The 27983-nt window shown below is 41.5% G+C and overlaps 1 protein-coding gene across 2 annotated transcripts in view; it reads right to left on the bottom strand.

Moving 5' to 3' along the window:
• Positions 1-27983, bottom strand: part of ENAH (ENAH actin regulator) — a 172909-nt gene that overhangs the window by 44018 nt on the left and 100908 nt on the right. For both annotated transcript variants that reach the window (XM_077811921.1, XM_077811923.1), the window contains exon 4: positions 8970-9054. In XM_077811921.1, coding sequence (XP_077668047.1) covers positions 8970-9054 — 85 coding nt within the window. The remainder of the gene's footprint in view (positions 1-8969; positions 9055-27983) is intronic.

Below are 27983 nucleotides of genomic sequence, written 5' to 3'. Positions count from 1 at the left end.
GTTCAATAGCTGTGTAACAAATTTACTTTTGTAATACATTAGCATTATATGTAACGATTCCATTGTCAATCTGACTGTATTAAACACATATTAAATCCTCAAATTGACATATTTGTTCCATGATATTTCCTTAAAATGTCTTTTTAAAAAAAATAGCAGCTCAACTGGGCAGCTTTCAATTTGGTGCCCATATACCATAGTGATGGGTGCACTAGAAAATGTGCTTCTTCTGGGTTTCTTGGATTGTGATAACTTGATCACTCACTTCAACTTAAGTGAACAGGACCAGGTTCTGCAGCATTCTGCCTTGCAGAAATCAAATTACAGAAAACCTCCACAAGTGAAACTTCAAATGATAAAGAACTGATCTAATTTAAAATAATCCAACATCATAACAATCTTATCCAGGACAAATCACTACCAGACGAGACTTCTATATAGGATTGCCAACGCTCCTGGATTGGCTGGGAGTCCCCTGGAATTGGTCTCAATCTCCTAGTAGGTGGTGAAGCGGGGCTAAGGCAGGCTCCCTACCCGTCCTGGCTCCGTGCGCCTCCTGGAAGAGGCCGGAATGTCCTGCTCCTAGGCACAGGGGGTCTCTGCGCGCTGCGCCCACCCCAAGCGCTGACTCCGCAGCTCCCATTAGCCAGGAACCGCAGCCAGTGGGAGCTGTGGGGGCAGCGCCTGCAAGCAAGGGCAGCACGTGGAGCTGCCTGGCAGCCCCTGAGCCTAGGAGCCACAGGGACATGCCGCCGCTTCAGGGAGCTGCCCAAGGTAATCACTCCCCAGCCGGAGCCCGCACCTTCTCCTGCACCCCAACCCCCTGCCCTGAGCCCCCTCCCGCACCCAAACTCCCTCCCAGAGCCTGCACCTCAAACCCCCTCCCATAACCCAACACCCTGCCCCAGCTCAGAGCCCCCACCCCCCAGGCCAGAGGGTGCACCCCAACCCCTTGCCACAGCCTGGTGAAAGTGAGTGAGGGTGGGGGAAGAGTGAGTAACGGGGGGCGGGGGAGATGGAGTGAAGGGGGGGGCCTTGGAGAAGGGGCAGGGCAGAGGCATGACCGCGAGAAGAGGTGGAGAAGGGGGCGGGTCAAGGGTGTCTGGATTTGTGCGATCAGACAGTTGGCAACCCTACTTCTATAGCACGTGTAGTGAGGAATGACAGAACCAGTTCCATAAAAGGGCCTAGGAAAATGTAAAGAGAAACAAAATAAAGATAACCATGATCAGATTACAAACTAACTACTTTGTTTATTTAAAAATCATGAAACCCTATTTAAAGAGATTGCAGTAAGAATAAGATTGCAAACAAGAAACATTGAAAATAATTAAAGCTAAAATACATAAATTCTCAAATCTGCTCTTCAAATAGCAATGTACTTTTTGTTAACTGCAGCAACTGAAGCTACTATTATATAGTAAAACCATATAGTTACGAATACCAGAGTTATGAACTGACCAGTTAACTACACACCTCATTGGGAACTGGAAGCATGCAATCAAGTAGCAGCAGAGGAGGGGGGGAAAAAAATACAGTACAGTACCGTGTTAATTGTAAACTACTAAAAGTTTAAAGAAAGATTTGACAAGATAAAGAAATTGTTTCTGTGCTTGTTTTATTTAAATTAAGACAGTTAAAAGTAGCATTTTTCCTTTGCATAGTAAAGTTTCAAAGCTGTATTAAGTCAATGTTCAATTGTAAATATTTGAAAGAACCATAACACTTTTGTTCACAGTTATGAACATTTCAGAGTTACAAACAACCTCAATTCCTGACGTGTTCATAACTCTGAGGGTCTACTCTACATTAAAAAAGTTGCAAGTGTAGTCAAGACAAGACTGCCTAATCTTGAAGGGGTAATTCAGTTCTCTCCACCACCTTCTTTTTCCACTTCTAAAGAAAGGAAGACGCTATTCAACTAAAATAATGTTTTCCAGTCTATTAAACACGCCCACGTTACCTGACGTCTCTATCATATATCATCTGATCAAACTGTGCTTACTAGACCTAAATGAAGAGTTATTCCGTTATATTTTAGGCTACTATTAATTATATTTTGTCTACACTTAAGACATTTTGCCAGCATAGCTATGTTGGTTAAGGGTGTGGAAAAAAAACACAGCCCTAACTGACACAGCTTTGCCAGCCAAAGCCCTAGTGTAGATGGAAGTTATACCAGCAAAAAAGTCCTTTTGCCAAAATAAAATGCATCTACACTAGGAGGGTTTGCCAGTATAACTTTCTAATGTAGACAAGGTCTTAGAAAGCCAGACATGATAGGAATAACCTCCTTGAAAAAAGCTCTACTATGAAAGGAAAGACAGACCCTTTTCTACAAACAAATGGAAGGAGGAGTTCTTAAACTCATTATGGAGAAAATTTAGGTGTATCATCTCTTACCCATTTTCCTTTCCTACACTCTCTTCCCTCCTTTTTTTTTTTTTTTGCCCTCTTATTACCCACATAAGTACTCCCCCTTCCACTATGCTGCACAGAGAATCAGGAAAAGCCACAGATGTAACTAGTAACAGGCTGTCTTATAAGGCCATCCCCACAAGCCTTGGCATAAGGGGTGTGATGGGGCAGGGCCACTGCAGATGCCTCTGTAGTGGTTCTGGGTAATGCAGCTGACCATAAGCATCTCAACTTTGGCTGCCTAAGTTATGCAGTTTTGGCCCCACAGCAGCCCTGCATTAGGAAGGTACAAATGTGGCTTTTAATATCTCCATACCCCCTACGCTTCCCGCAACTGGAGTGGGAGTTTTGTGCTATTTGAATAAGATACGTAGCACAGAAATTGCAATGTTTTATAGCATTCTACTGACCACGTCAAAATGTGAAAAACTTGCTAAATAATTTATATAACATCTTAATGCCATTCAAATCTTTTCAGTTATAGAATGAGGTTAGTTATAATTAGGGTTGAATTAAAGAGCTTTCAACAATACTGTTAAGCTTTAAGTTTAAAATAAAATATATCCCTTTCTAAATTTTCCAATCCACCCGAAATAAAAATTATCACCTTCTCATTACATGAGCCAATCTAGCACCATGAACTAAAAACTCCCAAAACATTAGCAGTGGCATAAATCAAAACCATTCTCTGTATACACACTACTCTGTACAGCAGCATAATTAGACTTGTGTTCTGCCTTTACTTCTGTCAGTAACTTAACCTCATGAAAGTAATAAACAAAAGCTATAACAGAACTTTAAGACATTTAACACTTAAGAAAACATCTAACATACATGCTGTTTCTTCTGAAAACTAATCAGACTCTTGAATACTCACAACAGGAGCCGGTCAATCTGTGGTCCATTACTTCTTTGAAGGACAATGGGAGGCCTATACACTTTCATTGAACCTACAAGCTATACAATTATTCTCTTCTCATGTGTTTCTTGTCCTCTTTATAAATACTTGTATGCAGAGGTGATGATTTCCAAGCTATTTATAGACCTTAACTCAATGAGTTCTCCACTGACATGATAGAAGATATTACTCCCAGTGCCTGACTCAGAGGCCTCACAATATATTATTTATCACAGCTAGACTAGGAGGTACAATATTATAAACACAACATGACTAGCATGCAAAGGCATGATATGAACTAATGTTCTGTATTAAAACAGAAGTTATAATGCTTATTTGTTCTTAAGTCATTTAAAAAATACAGACACCCATTTGAGAAAATTCATTGAATAACCAAAACCAATCAAATTTACTCAAACGTTCACATTTCTTTCACACATCCTCTATTGTGTTAATCCCTCCCTATACCGACTACCATTGCCCCCATGACAAAATGGGGAGGGGGGGGTTCACATTTGATAATCTGTTTTTATCAAAAAATTTGGCTATAATATGTTGGAAAAACTGCAGCACTATATTTCCTTTATTATGCTTTGAGGCCTATCATTGATCCCATATAAATGAACACTTAAGAATAACTGAACACTTTGCCTTCAGTTTTGCTTAGTCATTCTGCCTAATGCTAGGGGGCACATTCTGTTATGAGCTAATGTTTTAGAAAAACTTCAATAAATAAAATGAAGATAGTACTAGCAAATTGGAAGAGTAAGATGTCAAATGGCCAGACAAAGTATTTAAATATTGATTTGACTGCATGATGTGTAACTATAGCCTTATAAAAATGACTCATGTAAAATGTTTTGGATTACATGTTTGGTGCTAGTGACTTTATTTATTGCACATTTAACGATGTAATAAGTCTATAATTTCGATACAGATCCATTAGGTCAGCAGTATCAAGTACACAGTTTAAAGTAAAAGAATTTAAAAGCATTTGAGCCTTAAGAGGATGAGATTATAAATCTATTATACACCAAAGGGAAAACATTCAGTATACATATGTAATTAAAATTCTTTAATACATTTTATTTTGTAGCTCATCCAAATGTTTCACATTACTAAAATATGTTCTTTCACCTTGGACAGTTTTAATCTCAGTCACTAATGTCCCAATCTTGCCAGGTGTTTAGCATCCTCAATTCTTGAGCACTAAAATGTATCTGCTAATTCTGTCTTTTCAAATCAATGCAAAGAAAGGCTGAACAGCTGCCTGACTAGAGATAACATCTTCACTAGTGCTGCTTTGGAATTCAATAGGTAAAATGTTGGTTGCTGTAGCCCAGTGTATTATAAAAGCACAAAAAGGAATCTTAATATTCCTAACTGAAGTGAACAGCAGGTATTAAGAAGTACACCTATGATTAATAAATCTGGTTATATAATTTTTTGATTAAAGATTTGCGAGAGAAACCTTCCCTTGTTATTTGTAGACGGGAAGTCAATCTGAGACATTTATATAGCTCTTGGCTGAAAATTCTTAAATATGCCATTTTTCCTATCCATGGTTGAAAATAACTTAAAGGACTTACGTACGCAGGACGGCTGGGGTCCTGGGCAAGGGGTTGGGGGAGAGGCGGCCTCAGGCAGAAGGGTCAGGGCTGGGGCCAGACTCCCCCAGCCAGCCCTCCAGCATTCCCCAGCCATGTGCCCCGGGCTCCAGTAGCGATTTAAAGGCATCCCTCTAACATCAACTGTGTACTGGCCTGTACCAGTGGCCACTTTCTTACCGGTATGCCGTAAAGGCTTACTTTCACCTCTGCCTCTATCTCAAATACATATAATTAATCCACAGTGGTATTCAACTATCTCTGGGGTAAGGAGCAGCAATAGCTCATAGCAGCATTACACAGCAGTTGAAGACCATTTGAATTATTATAGCAGATTAAAACACAAACTCTAGGGTGAATTTAGATAGGCAAAGTTTCATTATCCAACTAGGACAGGCCTCTGGGACTAGCACCTTTATTCTTCTGCAAATTTACCATGTGCTCTTTAATGACCACATTTGTCATAGAAAACCTTTGGTAAACTGTCCATCCAAATGGTGGCCCTGCAGATTGGGAGGGAGGTTTTAGAGAGGCTGGAAGTGCTGGACATTTGTAAGTCTGGTCTATGCCTAAAAGTTTAGGTCAACCTAGCTATGTCACTCAGGGGTGTAAGAAGTCACACCCCTGAGAGATGTAGTTAAGCCAACCTAAGTCCTGGTAAAGAAACTGCTAAGTTCTCTTGAGGGGGTGGATTTACTACAGTGGCAGAAAAACCCCTTCTGTCAGTGTAGCAAGTGTCTACACTACAAGCACTGTAGTGTACATATCTTGATACGTTCAAAATGCATGCAGAACAGGGGTTCTCAAACTGGGGGTCGGGACCCCTCAGGGGGTCGCGAGGTTATTACATGGGGGATCGTGAGCTGTCAGTCTCCACCCCAAACCCTGCTTTGCATCCAGTATTTATAATGGTGTTAAATATATTTTTAAAAAGTGTTTTTATCTTAATTTATATGGGGGGTTGCACACAGAGGCTTGCTATGTGAAGGGGGTCACCAGTACAAAAGTTTGAGAACTACTGATGTAGAACACCTTTCTTAAATGTTCATTGTTCCCTCAATTATACAAAAGACTTTTCCTGAATATTTTGGTGGTTTTTTATTATGACAAGAAAGTCTGTGGGAATTTAAAAGATGTTAACACAAACAACTGTACACCTCAAGTTTAAAGTTAACAATTATATTCAGTTTAAATAATGTATTTACTAAAGAAAAACTGCAGAAGGATTTAGAATTACACATTCTAGTCAAATATTTCACAAAATTATGAGTTTTCAAAATTATCTTGAAATCATTGAAAAAAGCAAGGGTAGGTGTAGTCTTCCGATTCAATAAGTGTACTCTTCTTGGACATAAGTTTTGAGTTGAGGGGGCACTGACCACCCACAGCAGCACCCTCATCTGAGCTCAGTGTGGAGGGAAAGGGCTGGAGAGTGAGCCTGCTGGCATTGCAACCTGGCACACGGGTACACAGCACTACTCGGGTTTGGCCCGGCTGCCCTCTATCATGATCGAGGGGCAGCTGGGCCAAATTTGAATGAGTGGAATTGGAACCCAGCATAAATGATCGCAGTGCCACTCAGGTCTGGTACCTTTGGTTTCATGATTTCTTTGGGTGCAGCTGAATCCCTGAACCCATGCTAAAGCTGCCTCTGTGGAACCGTGACCAAAATGCAATGCTTTTCCAGCCCTTTTTGCTGCAGATAGTAAAGCCATCAGCGTATAAGTAAACACACACTGAAAGTTCTTTAAAAAAAAAAAGTCCACAAGGCACCAAACTTGAAAATGGAAATAAGTTAGACACAAACAAGAAGAGTACAATAAATAGAACTGAACTCCTCTTCTAGTTTTTTAACTAGAACTATCTGTTTCTGTTCACTACTTCATACATAAGATGCATGCAAAAAAAACAAGACTTGAATTAAATCCATAAGTGTTAAATTGGTATTTCATTGCTAATTACTTGATATTGAAGGTTTAACATTTAACTTGTTTCCTAAATTCCACTGAAAAACACTATTTTGGTTTAAGAAAAAAGTTATACAAGGCATACCCCGAACTGGAAAGGTTAGGAAATATTGTATCCTGTTGTCAATATTTCCCCTGGGAGGGAAAGAGAACAAGTGAGCCCCATGCCTCGCCCACACATCTCCTCTGTCCTTGCAGTCCACTCAAAAGCATCTTGCACTCCAAATTTGGACGGCGGTCTGCCTATTGACTACCCCTGCCTGTGAGGGATCACAACCAGAAAGGGGGCTATTCAGTCCCCATTGCATTTTAATCCTTTACTTCTTTCTATGGAGAAAGTGCCCTCCCTGTCACTCTTTACTGACTGACAGAGAATGTTAATAGGCAGAGATATCTAAAGTTCAAGAATGAAGGTACAGTATTTAAAAACAGAGACTTGGACTGGAGAATAAATCAGTCTGGTTGAAAGTTGTGGTACTGAATTCTCCCAATATTCCTACTGGTAATCACTACCTTAGTGACTGGCCAATGCCAGGAAGGTCTATGTTGTCCAGACTGGTGGATCCCTGACCCAATATTTATCTGCACTAGGTTTTCACACTGGTATAGCTGCAACAGTGTAAGAAATGATTTGGAAAGGGTAAGCTGTACCACCGCAAGTCGCTTGTTTTTCATACCAATGTAGCTGCACTGGTGGGGAAAATGAAATAAAAACACCATAATATAGATAAGCCCTTGAAGGTGGAATTTCCGACATAGCTAATCTATTTCCCTTTGTCAACATTATTACATTTCTGTTCTATGCCTCCTTTAACAGATTGGCTCTTGATGACATCTTCAGCAAACGTGCCTGGAAGTTCTCTGATGCCATTTAAGCTGCTGGGTTATTGTGGTACTATTTTAAAAAGTGAATTTATCAAAATGTGAGCTTCAATTAAAAAGTTTGTAAGACTAAAGTTACCAGCAGATTATACCAATTAGAAAATGATTTACTTTGTTTAAATAAAAAATTTAAATGGCTGTAAATACTAAAAAAGTTAGATTTAAAAATAGGCTCTTATTTTTATGAATGGTTGAAATTGTACTGCAACGTAAGTACTGGGTACATCAGTGAATTATAATGAACCAATTGAGCATTAGGAGACTTTGAGCATTCATTTTTCTAAAAAGTCTTCTAACTGATATTGGGAATATAGAGCCTTTAAAGAATGTAACTGTGTGTGAAGGAATAAGGGATAATCCTCTGGATCAGAATGCCTGGAGCTGGCATGGCTACCTAGTCAAACCACCACCTGCACCCGAGGAAAGAGGTGGAACTTAATTAGCTGACCCTGAGAGAAGAGGACAGCAGGAATCCAGAAAGGGGACTGCAACGTACTCCAGGAAGCTAAATGCCTGGGCTGGTGCTCCCAACGGACTGCCACAGGAGGTACTGGTGAAAGAAATTGTTCCGAAAACTAAATGGACAAGAGGACAGTCCTTGAGGGCCCAGGCTCTGAGGTAGGAGCCAGGAAATCTTGTTACAGTAATTACTGGTGCAAGAGACCAACTGGAGGGAAGACATTGCTATGTTTGCACAGACTTAGAAGTAAGAGTCTGCAAGAGGTGGGACTGTGTTTGTTAAGTAGGCTCAACTAAAGAAACTACCCCAGCTGAAGACAGTTTCCCAGGACTACTTGAGAAGCACAAATGAGGGTTCTCCCACGGGACGAACTGACAGGAGAAAGGAACTACAAGATGGGCCCAGTCTTTTTCCCTAAGAAAGAAACTTCACGAGAAAGCAAGCAATGGGGCACCATTTGAGAGTTAAGACAAAAGAACCAAGCCAAATAACTAATAATATTATATTTCGATTCAGAGGATTGTAAAGCTTGTTGAAAAATGTTCAGGTATATTATTTCAAGGAACACACATTTTACTTTTCAATATTAAATCTACATGGTACAGTTAATGCACAATAAATCTAGGTCATTGCTATTACAATGTAAAATTAAGTTCTATTGGTATCTCTCTCCATAGCTGAGTATCAAAACCAGGTAAATACGCCATTAATGTACCCTTGTTCGCTAAAAATCTTACCTTCTCTGGATTTCCAACTCTTCTTGTGATGGGCCATTTTGCACTTGTGGGGGGAGTTGTGAATTCTGTCGAGGCAATGTTGGACCTGTGAGTGAAGATTAGAAGTGAATGTAGTTCAACTTTCAAATTACAAAACGGCACAGGAAAGTAGGACAGAGAACACATGGAGTTACCTATTTTTTTTTTCTTTCTAGCAAAACAAAACAAGCTCCATAACACAATATAGCAAATGAAAACTGCAACAAATTAATTTGTGTATTCCCAGAACAGATTTATTTGAAATGGATGAAAGTTCAACTGGAATGCAAAAATAAAGGTTTTACATATGATGAGACTTAACACTAAACACATGTATTCAATAAGCTTTGAATAGGCTCCCAAATTTGAGATTCTCTGAGACAATAAACAAACACTGTTGGGAAAAGGGGAAAAGACTCAAAGAATTCAAAAACTCACCTAAAAAGAACACTGGAAACGAAAAACAGGAGAGAAAAAACATCAGAAGCTTATCACCATACTGACAGTATGAAGATAAAAATTTGTTCCTCAAGTTGCACTGAAATTTACTTTCCACATTTTAGCTTGTCATCTCAGATCAAATGTAAATTCCTTGGACCGAATGTAAATTTTTTACTAATTATGTCTAACACTTTTATCTTAAACTCTGAATTTGCAGCCGGAGCTCAGAACTGTCACTTTCAAGGGACACAGACAACTTTAAAAGTACATTAATTTTTCTTAAAACTTACTGTTAAAAGTAACACCTAAGATTACTGTATAAAGTGATTAGTGAAAAAAAGTCAGTTTGCTTTGTACATTTGGCAACACTTCATATCTAGTAATTTTCACTGACTGCTCTGTATAGTCAGTCGATTTCTTCTTTTGTATGTGTGGGTCTCACATAGCAATAGAAGTGATTAAAATTTTTAAAATAGGAAAGTGTCATTGTAAAACCACAAAATTTAGCAATAGGATTCAAAGTACTATCTTAAACCACTCATAACTTTTATTTTTAAAGCTAGATAGTCAGTGTGTCCACTTAAATATGGTGCACTAAATACCTAGTTTTACTCTGTGGTCTCAATTTTTCTAAGTTCTCTATCAGAGACAAAATAATCTACGTAGGAGTTGGTTTTCATTCACATCCTTCCTCCACCCAAGGGAATGTCCTGAAAGACCTGTCTCATAGCTTTCACTGTTTACTCTGTACTTGTTCTTAGGTTAAATTGAGTTTATAAGAGATTAATAAATATTATATAATATGTGGATTTTCACTACAGCTCCCACTTAAGTAGAAATGTAAAATTATGTATTTAATATGTAATGATCTTAGGAATTGCTTGGTATACCTCAAATTGTGTTCCATTATGAATGAGATGACTGACCTATTTATAAAAATAAAGTGTTCCATGTTTTCCCAAATATCCTCAAATATTTCCTATTTTGAGCCAAATAAGGAATTGTTTTGATTTTGACTTTTGTATGGCAGTAATACCTAGACACAGTGTGACTCCCAATACCACCATTTAAAAAAAAACAAACAAACAAAAAAAAAACCCACACACCCCCAAAAAAGTCTTATTTGCATCATAAGCAGATACACTCTGTGGCTAAAAGTACAAAGAGTACAATATAATTCCTTAGACATGTCTCAAAGGATACAACGTATTGTTTACTAGTTGGATATCCAACTGAGTTTTTGAAATGTGACAGACTAGGTATCATCCAAGAGAAAAAACATTTGATATGAAATATAAAAATAGCAAAGGGGTATTAGACTGTGTGGGTATGCTGTTCTCTAAACTATCAACTAAGCAAGGGAAAACAGATTGCCTTAGGGCCCTGGGGAAAGAGGCTAACCTAGTCAGAGACAAGAAAAGCTATGTAAATGTTAACAGACCTTATTCAATAGGGAAGAAATACATGTGCATGTTATGGAAGGCAGTAGCAGACACTTAGATGCTGTTTTATTGTATATTCACGCTTTAATGTGAGCAAACATCTTTTGATCTGGTCCATGTCAAAAACATACTGAGGGTCCAGAACTCAATTAAAATTATACATACATTAGTTTAAAAAAAAATATAAAAAACATAAAAAGAATTCAGAGTAAAAGCTTACTCAATTGTGTTGTGATTGAGAAAATATGGTTGTCCATATACTGATAGGCGATGACTTCCGGTCTAAAGTGGTAATCAAGGATGTTCACACCTAAACAAAGGGACCTAAAAAGTATAAACAAGAAGGGTACAAGCCAAAGGGGGAGGGAGCGGGGAGGAGGAGACTTTCAGTGACTCAACAAGTGTGTGACTGAGCAGGGTTAGTTGACTTGATGCAAATACATGCACCTGGCTCTACCACTGGGCTTACATCGCTGGTAGCACTGATGCAACTACAATTTTGCTGGAAAATGGGCATAACACTTTTTAGAATAAAGAAATATTAGCAGATTGAGGAAAGCTTTGGGTGACTATAGTGTAAGAAATTGTGGTCGGGGGGAAGCTCCAGTTAGAAGGCAATCATTGCATATATCAAGTATGCACTCTGGTGCATGCATAAAATGTATGGGGAAAATAGGGATGGGCTGGAATTAATTTTTATTCATTTTTTTAAATGATTGATTAGGCATTTTTATGGATTTCAATTCTGCAAAATAACTGAACAAGCCAGATTTGCTTATTTCTCCTAAAAACTCAAAAGGCATTTCAAATGTTGAACATCTGTTTTACGTCCTGATCGTTTTAAAGGACATTAAAAAAAAGCAAAAAGCTTTAAGCACTTACAATCTCTATTTGAAAAATAACAAGTGTATGTACAAATTTGGAGTACAATATCTTGTGATAAGTATACTGTTTCTCTAAAAGAGGATTTTGTACAATGATATAGAAAAACAGATGCCTCTGAAGAGATTTACCACGACCTTAAAAGAACAGGGCAATTGTTTAGATAGTGTATCAGCACCTAAATAAAGTGGAATAAACACCTGGAATAAAATGTGTAGGACAGGAGAAGATAGCACAGAAAGCCCACGTTGAAAACATACAGTGGACAAATGTTTTCATTCCTTACTCTTACTTTTTAAAAAGTGTAATTTCATATCTAGATTCTGCAAAAACAGTAAGAGAAGGAAAATTTCAATGAGATACATTCACTTTTATATTTTGATATTTAAAAAAAGTCACAAAATTAAACAAAAAAAAACCCTAGCCAGAAATATTAAAAAACTGGCTGGTTATGTTGAGGCAGCACAACAGGATATTTGCTGAATATCTGGTGCAAACTGAACACTGTTTTGTTTAAAGAATGCATCTGACACCTAGAAGATGGAACGTTTACACAAGAAGGCAGCAGCATTGGTTCTATAAGAGTCAAATGTTTTTCTGGGGTCTGAAAATGTGTTTATTACTACAGTTTTTTAAAAAACATTTTGCTCTAGCCTGAGGTTTTTTAAAAAGTACCTGATGCCAGCTCTACTACTACAGCAGAAAACACAGTATAGTATTTATAGAGGAGGGTATTCCTGTCCTTCCTGACTTAGTGCCTTATGAATACCATAATAAAAAAAAAATCTAAGTAACAGCTCAGTACATGAACTAGTGCAACTTCTGAACTGCATTTACAGTTTTCCTGAGAAGATGTCTTTTTTCATTTAACATTCATGTTTCAGGTTGCCCTCCAGGGCATCCTGATGTGAGTTTATTTCTGGTATGGGAAATTATTTCCACACAATAATTTAGAATTAATCCATTTGGATTACCTGTACTTGCAATATCTTCATCTCTCCACTCCTAACCTATTAAGACTTCACAATGTTAAAAGCACTTGTTTTTCTGAACAGGTAACAGTCAGCACTAAAGGGATTTGTTTACACTGATAGCAAATATTGGCATTAGGTGAAAATTAACTGGTTCAAGTACTTGAATTCTGTGTCATCTACAAGAAAATCATATCCAACTGTTGTCCAAAAACCCAGTCTCATCCAAATATATGTTTTTTGTCTTGACATAAAAATATTGACAGTACATTAAGGCTTTTTCTTCTCATGCAGCCCTATATTTCCTTCAAGAACTACTCCATGACAACCTTGACTGCATTACAATGCGAAAGACAGTTCATTTCCAAGAGCTAAATGACCTGAATCCAAAGGTGACTGCCTGTCTGCCAAAAGTTGCATGAAAACCACAATTGTAAATGGAACTGTATGCTGTTTTTGCCAGTGTAAACTGGAAAAAAATTGAGGGGAAAAAATACCATACATAAAACATAGGGACCACATTATGCCTTTCCATTTCTCTCCTTGTGATATACATAAATGGTTTCTTCATAGTCAACGTGGATTACATTTCCTGTACACAAACTTCTATCAAGAAAGAAGACCAACCATTTATTTATTAACAAAAAGCTATGTTTAATTACAGGTAACGTTGCATCGGGATCCACTCCACCAACACAAAGCCTTAAAAGCATAGAAAAGCACAGTTACTTACCTTACAGTAACTGTGGTTCTTTGAGATATGGATCCTGCTTTTGTAGGTAGACCCTCCCTCAAAATTCAAAGCCCATGTTAGCTGAGGACTCCAGAAGTGGGAATGGAGTGAGGGTCTTGGGATCCACACTGACTAAACATCTCTAACAATCACAGTTACTGTAGGATAAGTAACTGTCCTCTTTGAGTATGTGTCAGTGTGTATAGCAGTATCCTCTTGAGCAGTGGTTCCCAACTGTGAACCCCTCGGGGTTTGTGAAATATATCAGGGGGTTCTCAGAAAAAAAAATTCTATAATGGCGGACAGAACTGTCCCTAGGGACCCCAGGCGCGGGGGTCGGCAGTCCGACCCCCCTGACCATGACTTCCTGTCAGAACACATTTAAGCTATGTTGTAGTCATGCGTTGTTTGCCTGGACTGCTCAAGACCCAAATGCTTGTGGGAGGAATTCTTTATTTATTTGAGTTGGCTTCTTAAATACCTTCATGCTGTTTCACGTCTGGTACTCCTTGATGAAACATGTAGGAGGTTTAATCAAAGGGATATGAGCTACAACAGTGAAATCTTGGAAGAGTGTTGCCGTTTTCATAATGTAATAAAATAATGTAATGAATAATAACGTAATAATAAATAGTGTGTAATAAGCGTGTGTCAAAAAAATTAAATTATTTCCAAGATCACTGCTTCTATAATTTATGCTCAAGTAAGGGAGAAAATCTCTGGAAATATTCATCTTTAGGAGGGGGTTCGCGGATCGTTGAAGTTTGGGAACCACTGCTCTTGAGGATGCAGAGCATGAGGAGTATCAGCTGCATTAGTTGATGATAGAATGAAGGTCTCCCAAACCTGGCATCTGACCTTGCAGCCAGGTTCTGTGTATAATGCTTAACAAACATGACTGGACTGCTTCACATAGTAACTTTGCAGATTTCAGATACTGCACATTGCAGAAGCATTACTGGGATGCTGCTTGAGCTCTGGTGGAGTGAGCTTTAACAGTGGGAGAGGTACACCAGTTAGCTGATAGCACAGAGATACAATGTATTATCCCATTTAGAAAGTCTTTGGGATTAAATTGCATGACCTTTAGACTGGCCAGCACATAAACAGACATGGTGATGGTCTGAAAGATTTGCTCCTGTCAGTACAGTATCGAAGAACCCTGAATATGGCCAAGGTGTGGAGTTTCTTCTCTGTCTGCATGGAATATGGCCTTGAGAAGACACAAGGAAGTTGACTGATTCAAATGGAATTCCAAAACCATGTGAGAAGGAATTTTGCATGAGGAAGGATGAAACTACTACTGCACAGTGATACTTTACGGGGGACTAGATCAACCTGAGCCAGACCTCAGGTCTCAGGCAAAGTGTGGCAAGCAGCATCCCATATGGACATATGGCTTAACAACATAAGGCAGGTCCACACTGTCATCAGTGGGTGTGAAGTCACAGTATTTGGTAACAACCAGAGAGTAAGAAATCTTAGAGTAAAAGTATCTCCTTTCTATGGTGGAATTTTTCCTGGCGCCTATGAACTCTATTGTCTATGATGGTGAACTAAGAGAAACAGTCTCTCATCCCGGGAGTCCCAGCCAGGTGAACGTTAGAAGGGCACAGCTGAAGCCTATCAAAGCTTCCTGATGTGATCTTCCTCCCATCAGCCAATCATTCAGATACGGGTAGCAGTACACACCCTGGTTCCTTAGGTGGGCTGACCCTATGGGTAGGCATTTTATAAAAACTTTCAGTACCATGGAGAGTCTGAAGGGTGGTATCTTGTACTGATAATGGTTTGGCCCCACTATGAATGCTGAGTATTTCCTGGGGGTTGGGTGGGTGGCGATGTGGAAATATGTGTTCTATAAGTTGAGAGCCACAAACCAGTCCTGAGCTTGAAGGGACGGAATAATGGAGGAAAGTATTGCCATCCTGAATCTGAGGTGGCATATGTATTTGTTTAGCTTTCTTAGGTCAAGGAGAGAACAAAGAATCCTTTTCTTCTTCAGAATGACTAAGTATCAGGAGTGCAAACCTCTCCCCCGTACACCTTGAAACCTGTTCTACAGCTCCTAATGAAGTAATGAGGCCACTTCCATTTGCAAAAGACTCATGAGGAGGGTCCCTGAATAGAAATGGGGAAAGAGGGTCAGTAGGAGGCAAGGAATCTAACAGAATGGCATAGCCACAGACAACAATGCTCAATACCCATTTGTCAGCTGCAGTGTGCATCCATGCCTGATGAAAAGGGGCAAGCTGGTTTCTGGAGGTCAGCTCCAAGGTGGTTTTGGTGTAGCTCCTGATTATCTTGTCAAACTTGCTGCTCTTCATAGGGAGGTTAGTGCATGATGGAAGAGATGGTGGCAGGCTCCTGTGTGAATAGCAGGGTCAATTTCTGCATGCATACTGAGGCTGCTGACAGACAGAAAGATGGCATTCTCCATCTCTGAGGTGGCACTGGAAAAGCTTATGGTATAGTGCTGGGATATACATGCCCAAGGATCTGACTGTCACTCTAGAATTTCTCAGAGAATGTAGTGCGTCATCCATTAATGTGATATATAAGTCCACACCTTCAAAGGCCAAGTCCTCAACTGTGGATGTGTATAAAATGTGCTTGAAGGCCTTGGATGGGACCCGGTAGCACTCTTCCACATGCACTGAGGTCAAGGGGAGCAAGGCCAGGGTGTGCCATAAACTCTTTGTTGGGCATAAAATGAAATCACTGATTGGGAGAGCAATTCTTGTGGGTGCAGAGGAACTGACAATAGCCCCTGGAAAGTCCAGAAGTTATCAACAGCCAGGTGTCAGGCCACAGTGATTGCTTCATCTGAGGATGAACAGGATTCTTTAGGCAGGAAATGTTGCTATGTCTTCCTAACTACCTCTGCAGCATCTTCAGGAGGTTTCCTCCTGGTTCTGGTGAGGGTGCTCCAGCCAACACCACCATTGGTGACCATACTTTTCCTCCTTTTTGCCAAGATCTAGAAAGGAGCCCCACTCCAGAATCTGTGGGATGGTGGGCCTCAAAGCCAGTATGGCCATAATGGTAGGTTGTACTGGTGCTGGCCAGACTCTGGGAGACCCATCTATTGCCAGTTCTGCACTGGGGCTCAGTACCAAGTCTTCAGAGTACCAATCTTATCTCTCAGGTGATGGCTCCCCAGTCAAGGTGGGGGACGAAGAGTGACCCAGTAAGGAGCAGGAGAAAGCTCTCCACAAACTGCAGTTCCAGTGGGCATCGTTCCGGCACTGATGTTAGTGGAGCTGGTCTGGTTGTCAGCACTGTTGTCATTGTTAGGTTCACCGCAGAGAGTAGCCATGAAGAGCTCTCAAATAGTGTATCTTGTTCCAGGGCTGGAACTCTCATTACATCACATAAAGCCTGAGGCACTCATTACACTACATAATTTGAACATATATTACATCTCAACTGTACTCTCATTACATTGCATAAAGCTTAAGAAAGATCTGCTCCCCTTACTTCCTGCTATGCCTGCCCCTTCTTAAATGCCTCTGTAATCAGTATGGCCTTTCCTAGGACAAAAGGGTTAAAACTTACCCTACCCACCTCAGGATGAGGGTTGCACATCCTATCACACATCTTTCCCAGGAATGTAGATAGGAATACACATAGTAGAAGCCCTGCTCCTTACCAACCCAGGGATGGGGTCTACATACCCCATCACATCCTATTTAAAAGTTACTGAACTACACATACCAAGAGCAACCTGCTGTATTTAAAAGTTTGCTCACTTCCTATAACATGCTGCAGCCTGTCATGGACTTAGAAATTGGATGCGGTCAGATATAGCTATGTCAGAAGGCTGTATGCCTGAACTCCAGCACCACATCTACCTACTCTGCTCCTTCCCCCTCTTGGTCTCCCATCCCTGCGCGAAGCATGCCTCAATATTCAACACCTGAAACCCAAATGTGATACAAATGACAAAAGGTGAAACTCCTATACAACATAGTTTAGCCAAAATAATTGAGTGATTACCATAGTTTTTATATTAAAAATGTTTAAAAGATTCTTCTCACTGGTGTGAAACACATGCAGTTATAACATTCCGGAGAGATCAGCAACAGAATTTGAACCCTGAACCCTCATATCTCCACTTCACACTTTTGTAGCGGAAGCGGGTAGAGGTAACTGATAGACATTTTTGGACCAGTCACTAGAGCAGGGGTGGGCACACTTTTTGGCCTGAGGGCCACATTGGGGAATAGAAATTGTATGGCGGGCCATAAATGCTCACAAAATTGGGGATGGGTGTTGGAGGGGTGAGAGCTCTGGCTGGGGGTGCGGGCTCTGGGGTGGGGCTGGGTATGAGGAGTTTGGGGTGTAGGAGGGTGCTCTGCGCTGGGATCAAGGGGTTTGGAGGGCGGGAGGGGGATCTGGGCTGGGGTAGGGGGGCGGGAAGGGATGCAGGTTCCGGCTGGGGGGTGTGGACTCTGGGGTGGGGCCGGGGATGACAGGTTTGGGGTGCAGGAGGGTGCTCCGTGCTGGGATCGAGGGGCTGAGCCGCGTGGTGCAGCCCCCGACCCAGTATCCCGGCTGGAGCACCAGACTCCCCAGCAGGATCTCGGGGGCCGGCTTGAAACTTTATCAGTATACTCTCTACCCTTACATCCAGGTCATTAATAAAGATGTTAAACAACACCAGGCCCAGAACAGATCCCTGCAGAGCCCCACGTGAGACCTCTCTCCAATCCTACATCATTCCATTAATAGTTACTCTTTATTCACAGATGTTTAATCAATTATGTATCCACTTAATGGTAGTTCTGCAAAGCCCGCACTTCTCCAGCTTACTTATCAGAATGTCATGTGGGACTGTGTCAAAAGCCTTGCTGAAGTCCAGGTATATTATGCCCACCACTTTACCCCATCCACCAAATCAATTACCTACCAAAGAAGGAAATCAAGCTGGTTTGGCATGACTTGTTCTTGGTAAATCCAGAGTGGCTGCTAGTCATTACCCCTTAATGCTCTATAAACAAACATTACCCTTGAGTAACTGATATTTTCTAAATAGGCACATGAAGAAGAAACATGTAAAGCAAAGTACAGACTGCAGAGTGTTTCAAATTTCTTGCAAATGGGGTCCCTAAAAAGGTAAGACACTCCTATGAGTTGAAACCTGTAATGTAACCTGAACTACGGTATAGCTATGGCTACACCATAATAGGCAAGGTTGGTAGCACTGTTGTTAGAGTTGCTGAACATTTCCCATTTAAAAACCTGTTTTCAGTTATTCCTAACGTTGTCAAAAACTTTATGCATTTGGGCTGAAATTTTCCAGAAAGGGATTGTGTGGAAAAAAAATAGTTTGTGATCACATAGTTAAAGACAATATCACAATGCATATTAATCGGGGACCAAATTAAGGTTCCAGAGGCAACCTTGATAATGATATATCCTAACTTTTGAGTGTTTGACTTTGCATTAATATTCTTAACTTTTTTTAGTCTAGTCCAAACCAAACAAATCCTTACATCTGAAAAAGTTCTACACAAACTCCTGTTTCAAGAAGCTTTAAATGACCACTATACAAGATAATTCACAGGTTGAGGTTTTCAAAGCAATCTAGGGGATTTAGACATCTCTTCCATTAAAATTAATGGAAGAGATGGCTAAATCTCCCAGTCTACTTTGAAAATCTCCATCAAATTTAAAATTATTCTAAGATATCCTACCAAGATACCTACAAGAAATTAGCCAATTAATATCCAGACAAACAATAGATACTGATATTTATTTTAAAAGCTAATTTATGTTTTCTACTTCTATCCCATACTTTTTCATAATTGTGAACTCTTCAAGGCAAAGATAGTTTTTATTTAAATGTGTGTGTTTGGACGATACCTCACACAGAGGGCATTACTTTAACTATCAGCTTCTGTATTCTCATGAAAGAAAAGTCAAACATTTATATTTCAACTTTGTTCTTTAAATGACTAAGCACAAAAAAAAACCCCAAGTGTAGGCTTTTGGCTGTTTTAAACAGTTTTATTCTCAACTAAGGGAACTGAAGTACTACTGTACAGCTAGTGAATCTGATTTTATTGATATAAACCCTATAGGAAAAGAAATTATTTTTTAAAAAAACAAGTATCTTTTAAAAATACTTAAAGTGATTGTAGTTTACTAGACTGTGTGATCACACACTCCAAACTCCTTTTTAATACCTTCTTTTCATATCTGTAGTTGTACTTACAAGACTCTAATGGGAAAAATATTCCATGACTTGCAGTGATTACAATGCAGACAACCAGCAGCACATCCAAGTACAGTTTTCTGCCAATTGTGGCATTTTTCCCCATATCTATACTTGGTCCATTCCACTGTCATATGCATACACGTCTCCTAAATTGCCTACAATTAACAGTGTTTTCACATTGCATTTGTTATTAAAAATATATCAGAAGTATTAGAGTGACAGAAAATTACAGAAACTTTCCATGAAAGGAGTGTTGAAATCATAAATTATTGCACTTCTTCTCTGGACAACTCTCCAGGGCAAACGTGAGCTCTGAATGATCAGTATTTACAGGATGTCAAGTTAGAGATACAGCTTCAGATATCCAGGACATTGGGCTATGGGTTGGTTCAGTAACACAGAAAGGAGAAATTGTGCACTATCTTAGCAATCTTTAAATCATAACTGTTGAGGGGAGCAGCACAGGTGCCTACTTCATAGCTAGAACACATGTAAAGTAGATGCACCAGAAAAGATACTACAGCAAATAAGGGATTAAATAAAAATTTAGAAAGCAAAGAGTGCTACATAATAAATACAAACTCTTGTAGCACCTTTCAGAGATCTCAAAATGCTGTGGAAACATTAAACTCCAAGCTCCTGTGAGACTGGTGTCAACTGGATAAACTGAAGGTTCAAAGATTAAACGAGTCACCCAAGACATCACATTATCTAACAATACGCATCAAAGTGAGAACTGGAATCCATGAGTCTCTCATTCTAGTCCCTGCACAATACTCCCTCCTCTTCTTAGCAAGAGACATTTGCCATAAGGAGGGCCCTACCAAATTCATGGCCATGAAAAACGCATAACGGACCATGAAATCTGGTCTCCCCCATGAAATCTGGCTAGTGCAGGTGAGGGGCAGGACTGGGGGCTCCTACCAGGCACCGGGTTCCAGCTGCTAGTTCTGGCCGGGGAGCGATGGGACTTCCTCTCCCCCTGCAGGAGCTGCTCCCAGAGCCAGGTCAGACCCACCTCTGCGAACCTCCACCTTCTGGAGGAAGCTCCATGGCTGCTGGCTGGAAACTCAGCTGTGAAAGCAGCACCACCAGCAGAAGTGAGTGTAGAATGCTACGGTATTGTCACCCTTACTTCTGCGCTCCCGCCAGTAGCAATGCAAAAATGAGGGTGGCAATACCATACTATGACACTCTTACTTCTGCACTGCTGCTGGTGGCAGCCCTGCCTTTAGAGCTGGGCACCTGGCCAGCAGCTGCTGTTCTGCAGCTGTCCAGTTTGAAAGCAGTGCCGCCACCAGCAGCAGCACAGAAGTAAGGGTGGCAATACCACGACCCCCCTACAACAGCCTTGCAGCCCCCGCCTCCACCACAACCACCTTTTGGGTTGGGACCCCCACGGTTCCAACACCGTGAAATTTATTATTTTAAAAATCCTCTGGCCGTTAATTTGATCAAAATGGACCATGAATTTGGTAGAGTCCGAGCCATAAAGCAGGATGACCTATGGTACTCTTCAGTCAAATTCTGCTTTCATGTGGCAATTCAAGCATACACCATATGAGTTACAACCAACAAAAAACAGAGGCAGCATAGGAAGAGCTGACCTGGTAAAACAGACAGTGAACATTGCTATGTTATGTCTATGCAATATTATTTTGTAAATATTTAGTAAGCATTACTTGGCTGCACTACAAATTTCAAAGACAAAATTCACGAGGCTGGTATGTTTCCTATAGAGTGTTATATTATGACCTTCAAACAATAACCTACCATCCAAAGAGCAAATGCAGTTAGCCATTTTGAAATGGGTTCTCTCTGCAAGCTGTGCTATCATCGGGACAAAATGACTACTATTTTTTTTAAAAGATACATCTGTTCCCAGTAAATTAAGTTTGCTCAATCATTGTGTCACTATTTTGCTCAAACCAACTGAAGAAAGAGGGGCATAAGCAAAATAGTGCCAGGATGACTGATTGACCATAATCACTTGCAGAACACATTGCGGAGTCTGTTCACAAGACCATATTATCTTCACAAGTTTAGTGCAGGAATGATAAATCACTAGATTTGATAGTTCATTCATTCTGCGAACTCATGTTACTGAAACCAGAAGAAAAGCTAAAACGTTCATCCTTTATATTTTAGAATGATCTAAAATGCAAAAAATGTTCTTGTAATTACTATAATTTTCTCAGCAAATATGTATCATTAGAGACATTTTATAAGGCTCTCTTTTTCACCAAAAGAATAAGAGTTATTAAAAAAAATTCAGTGTTACTGGAAACAGTATAGCTGTAACTCAGTCAACTAGGCAAGATTTATACAGCAATACTTTGGTTCAGGAAAGGGAGCTCTCTGAAAAAAGTGTTTTGAGATAGATGTATAAACATATGTAATTCACAGTGCAATCGTTTAATAATTAAAAACTGCTAAGTAGTCACGAACTTAAGTAACACTAACATTAAATTAAACTATCCTCACCCACACTAAAATAGGTTCTGAGGGGTCTGTTATTCAAATCAAAATCTGAAATATAGCTTTTCAAAGGAAGAATGGATTGGAGGTAAATAGCAAGTTGACTGATGGGGAAGTATGAATTTTAGAATAGCAGTAGTGAATTGTTTAGTTATTTCAAGGAAAGTTCACAATCACTTTTTATGAACTGAAAACCTCCCCCCTCTCACATTTTCCTCCACTAAAACAAAATTATTTTCAGGGACAGGAAGTTAGGATTTGCCAGTGAAATCAATTTGATTTTGAGCTAACAGAAGGACCTGAGGACCTGTTACTATAAGAACATCAATCTCATTTTCCCCAAACAAACGAGCTGTTCCAGCTATCTGATTTTATTTGCACAGAAGAGATTATTATATCACCAAGAGGTTTTAGTAAGTGTGACATACAAATAAAAACAAAGCATTATACTCAACACAGCAAAATAACTTAATATTGATCATTAAAATTCCTCCTGAAGTAAATATTAGAAGGAGTAGCTCAAAAACATTTATTAAACAAGGAGCATATGCAAGAGTTTCAAAACCACAGTAAACGTATATGTTTCAGTTAAGAGCACATAGCTCCGTCCTAGAAACTAGTTATTCCTATTTTCATAAATTAACTGCTTAATATCCATCAAATAAGATATAAGCTACCTGGGGCATAGCCTTTCTCTTTTTGTTCTGGATTTGTACAGCACCTTTCACAACAGGGTCCTACTCCATGATTAGGACTCCCAGGCACTACAGTAATACAAATAGATAACCTGGAGTGCTAGTAAGGATCCATTTCAGACTACGGACTCAAAGATAACAATATTTGCATTTACACAGAGCTTTGTGTTTTCAAAGGGCTACATAAACAAACATCAACATCCTGTGAAGTCATTAAATATATTACTTTTACACTGGGAAAAACATACAATAATTAAGTGACTTGTCTCACCACCTAGCCAGAAAAAAAGAGGAAAATGATTGAAACAAACTCAGACCTGTTTGCAACTTTGGAGTTTATGAACCCATGCACAAAACTATTCTGCCTCAAAGATAAGGAAGGCATTAACAGGTGACAAAACCACGCAATAATCCATTTATCAACCCTACTCAGAACTACCAAATCTTCCCTTTATGGCTTCTTCCTGCCTTTAAAAATCCATTTCCTGCTAGTCATTCTATAATGACTTGGATAATGGAGTGAAGAGTATGTTTATAAAATTTGCCGATGACATCAATTTTGGAGGGGTTGCAAGCACTGTGGAGGGCAGGATTAGAATCAAAGTGTCCTTGATAAACCGGAGAATTGGTCTGAAATTAACAAAGTGCAATTCAATCAAGTCAAGTGCAAAGTACTACACTTCAGAAGAGAAAAAAACCCGCACTATTACAACATGGAAAATAACTGGGTAGGTGGTAGTATGGCTGAAAAGGATCTGGTGGTAATATTGGATCACACACTGTGTAAGAATCAACAATGTGATGCAGTCACAGAAAAGGCAATTATCATACTGGGGTGGGTTAGGAGCAGTGTTGTGTATAAACCACATGAGGTAATTTCCCCGCTCTACTTGGCACTGATAAGGTCTCAGCTAAACAACAGTGCCCAATTTTGGGCATCTCACTTTAAGATAGATGTGGACAAACTGGAGAGGGTCCAGAGGAGAGAGAGAGAAAAAAGGATGAAAGCTTTAGAACACCTGACCTATGAGGAAAGGTTAAAAAATGGGCATGCTTAGTCTTGAGAAAAGAAGACCAAGGGGGGACCTGCTAACAGTCTTCAATCATGTCAAAGGCTGTTACAAAGAGGACAGTGATCAATTGTTTTCCACGTCCACTGAAGATAGGACAGGCAGTAATTGGCTTAATGTGCATCAAGGGAGATTTAGGTTATGTGACAGGGTTGGGTCAGATGGCTATAGGAGAGTAATAGAAGACAGATATATTGGCCCCAGGCTAAGTAAGTCCCTTTTCCCTGGATAAGGTAACACGGAAGGTTCCAGAACAATCAGGAACCTTCTGGAGACAATTAAGACAGGCTGATTAGAATACCTGCAGCCAATCAAGAAGCTGCTAGAATCAATTAAGGCAGGCTAATCAAGGCACCTGGGTTTTAAAAAAGGAGCTCACTTCAGTTTGTGGTGTGCGTGTGAGGAGCTGGGAGCAAGAGGCACTAGGAGCTGAGAGTGAGAACGTGGACTGTTGGAGGACTGAGGTGTACAAGCATTATCAGACACCAGGAGGAACGTCCTATGGTGAGAGTAAAGAAGGTGTTGGGAGGAGGCCATGGGGAAGTAGCCCAGGGAGTTGTAGCTGTCGCACAGCTGTTCCAGGAGGCACTCTAGTCAGCTGCATTGCACAGGGCCCTGGGCTGGAACCCGGAGTAGAGGGCGGGCCCTGGTTCGCCTCAAATCCTCCCAACTCCTGGTCGGGCACAGGAGTCGTCGACCTGGACCATGAATTCAGGAAAACGGCCAAGCTGAGGGCTGCCGTGAAGCTCCAAGGCAAGCAAATCCGCCAATAAGCACAAGACCCACCAACGTAGAGCAGGAGCTTTGTCACAACTGGTGTCGGAAGTGGGATCTGGTGTCCACAGAGCGGTGGAAGAAGGAGGGTGTTTGGAAGAAAAAAGAAAAAAAAAAGGGGTGGGGTGGGGGGAGAAGAGGGTCTATTTTTATTTTTTTTCACCACAATGGAGGAGTGAGGGCACTGATACAAGCCACGGCTGCCGAGCAAGAGGCTACTCGTGTCCAGGCAGCCGCCCAACAGGAGGCAGAGCAGCTGCAGCAAGAGACTAATTGCCTGCTGATGGACCAGGCTGCTCAAGACCAGGCTATGTTGCGGGAACTGGTAAACCAGGTAAAGGCCCTCACAGAGCTCAACTATGATGGAACAGAAATCATGCGGGCCAGCAATTGGCTGCAGAAAATGACGCAGGAGGATGATGTAGAGGCATACCTCCTGGCCTTTGAGAGGACAGGCCTGCGGGAGGCTTGGCCCAGAGAACAGTGGTCTGGCATCCTTGCTCCATTCCTGTGTGGGGAGGCCCAGAAGGCCTACTATGATTTGCCTGAAGAGGCTGCGGCAGACTACCCCCAGCTGAAAGCAGAGATCCTGGCCAGATCTGGGGTAACGACCGCACTGCGGGCCCAGCGATATCATGAGCGGAGATACTAGGAAAACAAAACCCCGCAGTCCCAATTATATGACCTCATCCATCTTGTATGAAAGTGGTTATGAACTGAGTCCTGGAGTCCGGAGGAGATACTAGAGGTTCTGGTCATCGACCGGTACATGAGAGACTGGGGAATGCCTAGGGCTCCATACCGATGTTACGCCTGCGGGTAGTGGGGACACATAGCTGCACAGCGTCCCTATGCCGAGGAGCCTATGCAGTGTAACCTGAAGAACTGGGCAGACCCATGCTCCCTAATCCACCTTGTGGGGATCTACACTAGACCAGTGAAGCTAAATGGGGTAGAGACCACAGCACTGGTTGATTCGGGGAGTGCTATCACGCTTGTCTCAGGGAAGCTCGTGAAGCGTAGTCAGCTGCTCTGGGCTAAGTGTACGGGGATAACATGCATCCATGGGACAGTTGGTTATTACCCCACCATCCCAGTAAAAATTGAGATTCAGGGGAACACTACTGAGATAGCAGCAGGTGTAGTCCCTAAACTCCCTTACCCAGTGCTCACAGGGAGGGACTTCCCAGGGTTTGGAGACTTACTCCGGGTAGGGGAATTGGAGAAAGGGGGAAGCCCTGAAAGTAGTGAGGCATCCACCGTAGACTGTTAACCCCCAACCTTCTCTGAAATATTCCCAGATTTGTTCTCCACTCCCCGACAGCATAGAAAGATGAAAAGGGAAAGAAGGGCAGCTAAGGCCTTGGGAACCCGAATACTGGCCCAAAGCCAGAGGGTCGCTCTCGTAGGTAGGCGGACCCGAGCAGCTGAAAAGGAGGCCACCCAGCAGGGAGAAGTACCCGAGTCTGACCCACACCCTAACGCCTCTGAGCCAGTAGAGGCAACAGAGACTGGCCCCCTAGATCTCGCGCAGATTAGCCCCGGGAGAGGAAATTTTGGACGGGACCAGGCTGAAGACCCAAGGTACGACAACATTAGGAAGGAGGTGACCGAAATAGATGAGGTCCCCATGGAAGGGAAAACCCAGGGACCAGGACCCTACTTCATAATGAAGAAGAATCTCTTATACCGGGTTGCACCAGTACAGGGAAAGAAGGTACAGCAGATCCTAGTACCTCAAAAACACAAGAATGCTGTATTAAGTCTGGCCCATTGTCATCTTTTTGGGGCATTTGGGGGTAGAGAAGACCCTGGCATGGGTCCTGCGATGATTCTTCTGGCCCGGAGTACATAAAGAAGTGCGGAGGTACCGTGCATCCTGCCCGGAGTGTCAGCTGCACAGTCCCTGTCCCCACTTGAGGGCACCTTTAGTACCCCTTCCCATCATAGAGGTCCCCTTTGAGCGAATAGCCATGGATCTAGCGGGACCCCTGGAGAAGACAGCCCGGAGCCACCAATATATACCTGTCGTTCTGGATTATGCTACTCGCTACCCAGAAGCCGTACCCCTGCGGAACATGGCCTCTAAAATGATAGCTAAAGAGTTGGTGGGGATCTTTGCCCGAGTGGGGCTACCAAAGGAGATATTAACAGACCAAAGTACCCCACTTATGTCGAAGCTAATGAAGGACCTCTGTATGATGCTCCATATACATACCCTGAGAACTTCAGTCTATCATCCGCAGACCGATGGGCTGGTGGAAAGGTTTAACCGAACCATCAAGGCAATGATAAGGAAAGTGGTAAGTCGAGATGGGAAGGATTGGGACACCCTACTATCCTACCTTATGTTTGCAATCCGGGCGGTACCTCAGGCCTCAACAGGGTTTTCCCCCTTTGAATTATTATACGGACGCCACCCCCATGGCATACTAGATATTGCAAAAGAAATCTGGGAAGAGGAACCCAACGAGGGGAGAAATATAATTGACTGTGTGTTGCAGATGCGAGAATGGATAGCCCGGGTCACCCCTATTGTATGGGAACATTTGGAAAAGGCACAGGAGGCCCAGTGAACCCATTACAATCGCCAGGCAAAAGTCCGACAGTTCCAACTAGGGGATCGGGTGATGGTGTTGGTACCATGGCAGAAAGCAAGCTTTTGGCCCAATGGCAGGGGCCCTATGAGGTGGTTGAACCCTGTGGGGGAAGTAACCTACAAGGTGAGGCAGCCAGGATGCTGAAAACAAGAACAAATTTATCACATTAACCTCTTAAAGCTGGCACTAACGAGAGACATGTCTAGTGGCCCAAGAGACCCCGATCCAGGGAAATAATATGCAGGAGCAGATCAGGATATCCACTGATCTGACACCAAACCAGAAGGAGGAGGTAACTGAGATGATCAGCCGATACCAGGACATGTCTTCAACCAAACCAGGCCGGACCACCGAAGCATATCACCACATTATCACAGATCCTAGGGCAAAGGTAACCTTAAGGCCCTATCGGATCCCAGCAGCAAAAAGGGAGGAGATCAAGGCAGAGGTAAAAAGGGATGTTGGAGCTGGGAGTCATCGAAGAGTCCTACAGTCAATGGTCAAGCCCGACTGTGTTGGTGCCCAAACCTGATGGCACCACTAGGTTTTGTAATGACTTTTGCCGGCTGAATGAGATATCCAGTTTCTATGCATACCCCGTATCAGTGAGTTAGTTGACCGCCTGGGCAATGCCCGATTTTTGACCACCCTTAATTTAACAAAGGGATACTGGCAGACTCCCCATGC

Source organism: Eretmochelys imbricata, chromosome 3 (genome assembly GCF_965152235.1).
Source record: "Eretmochelys imbricata isolate rEreImb1 chromosome 3, rEreImb1.hap1, whole genome shotgun sequence".
Lineage (NCBI taxonomy): Eukaryota > Metazoa > Chordata > Testudines > Cheloniidae > Eretmochelys > Eretmochelys imbricata.
This window is presented reverse-complemented; position numbering and strand designations above follow the sequence as displayed.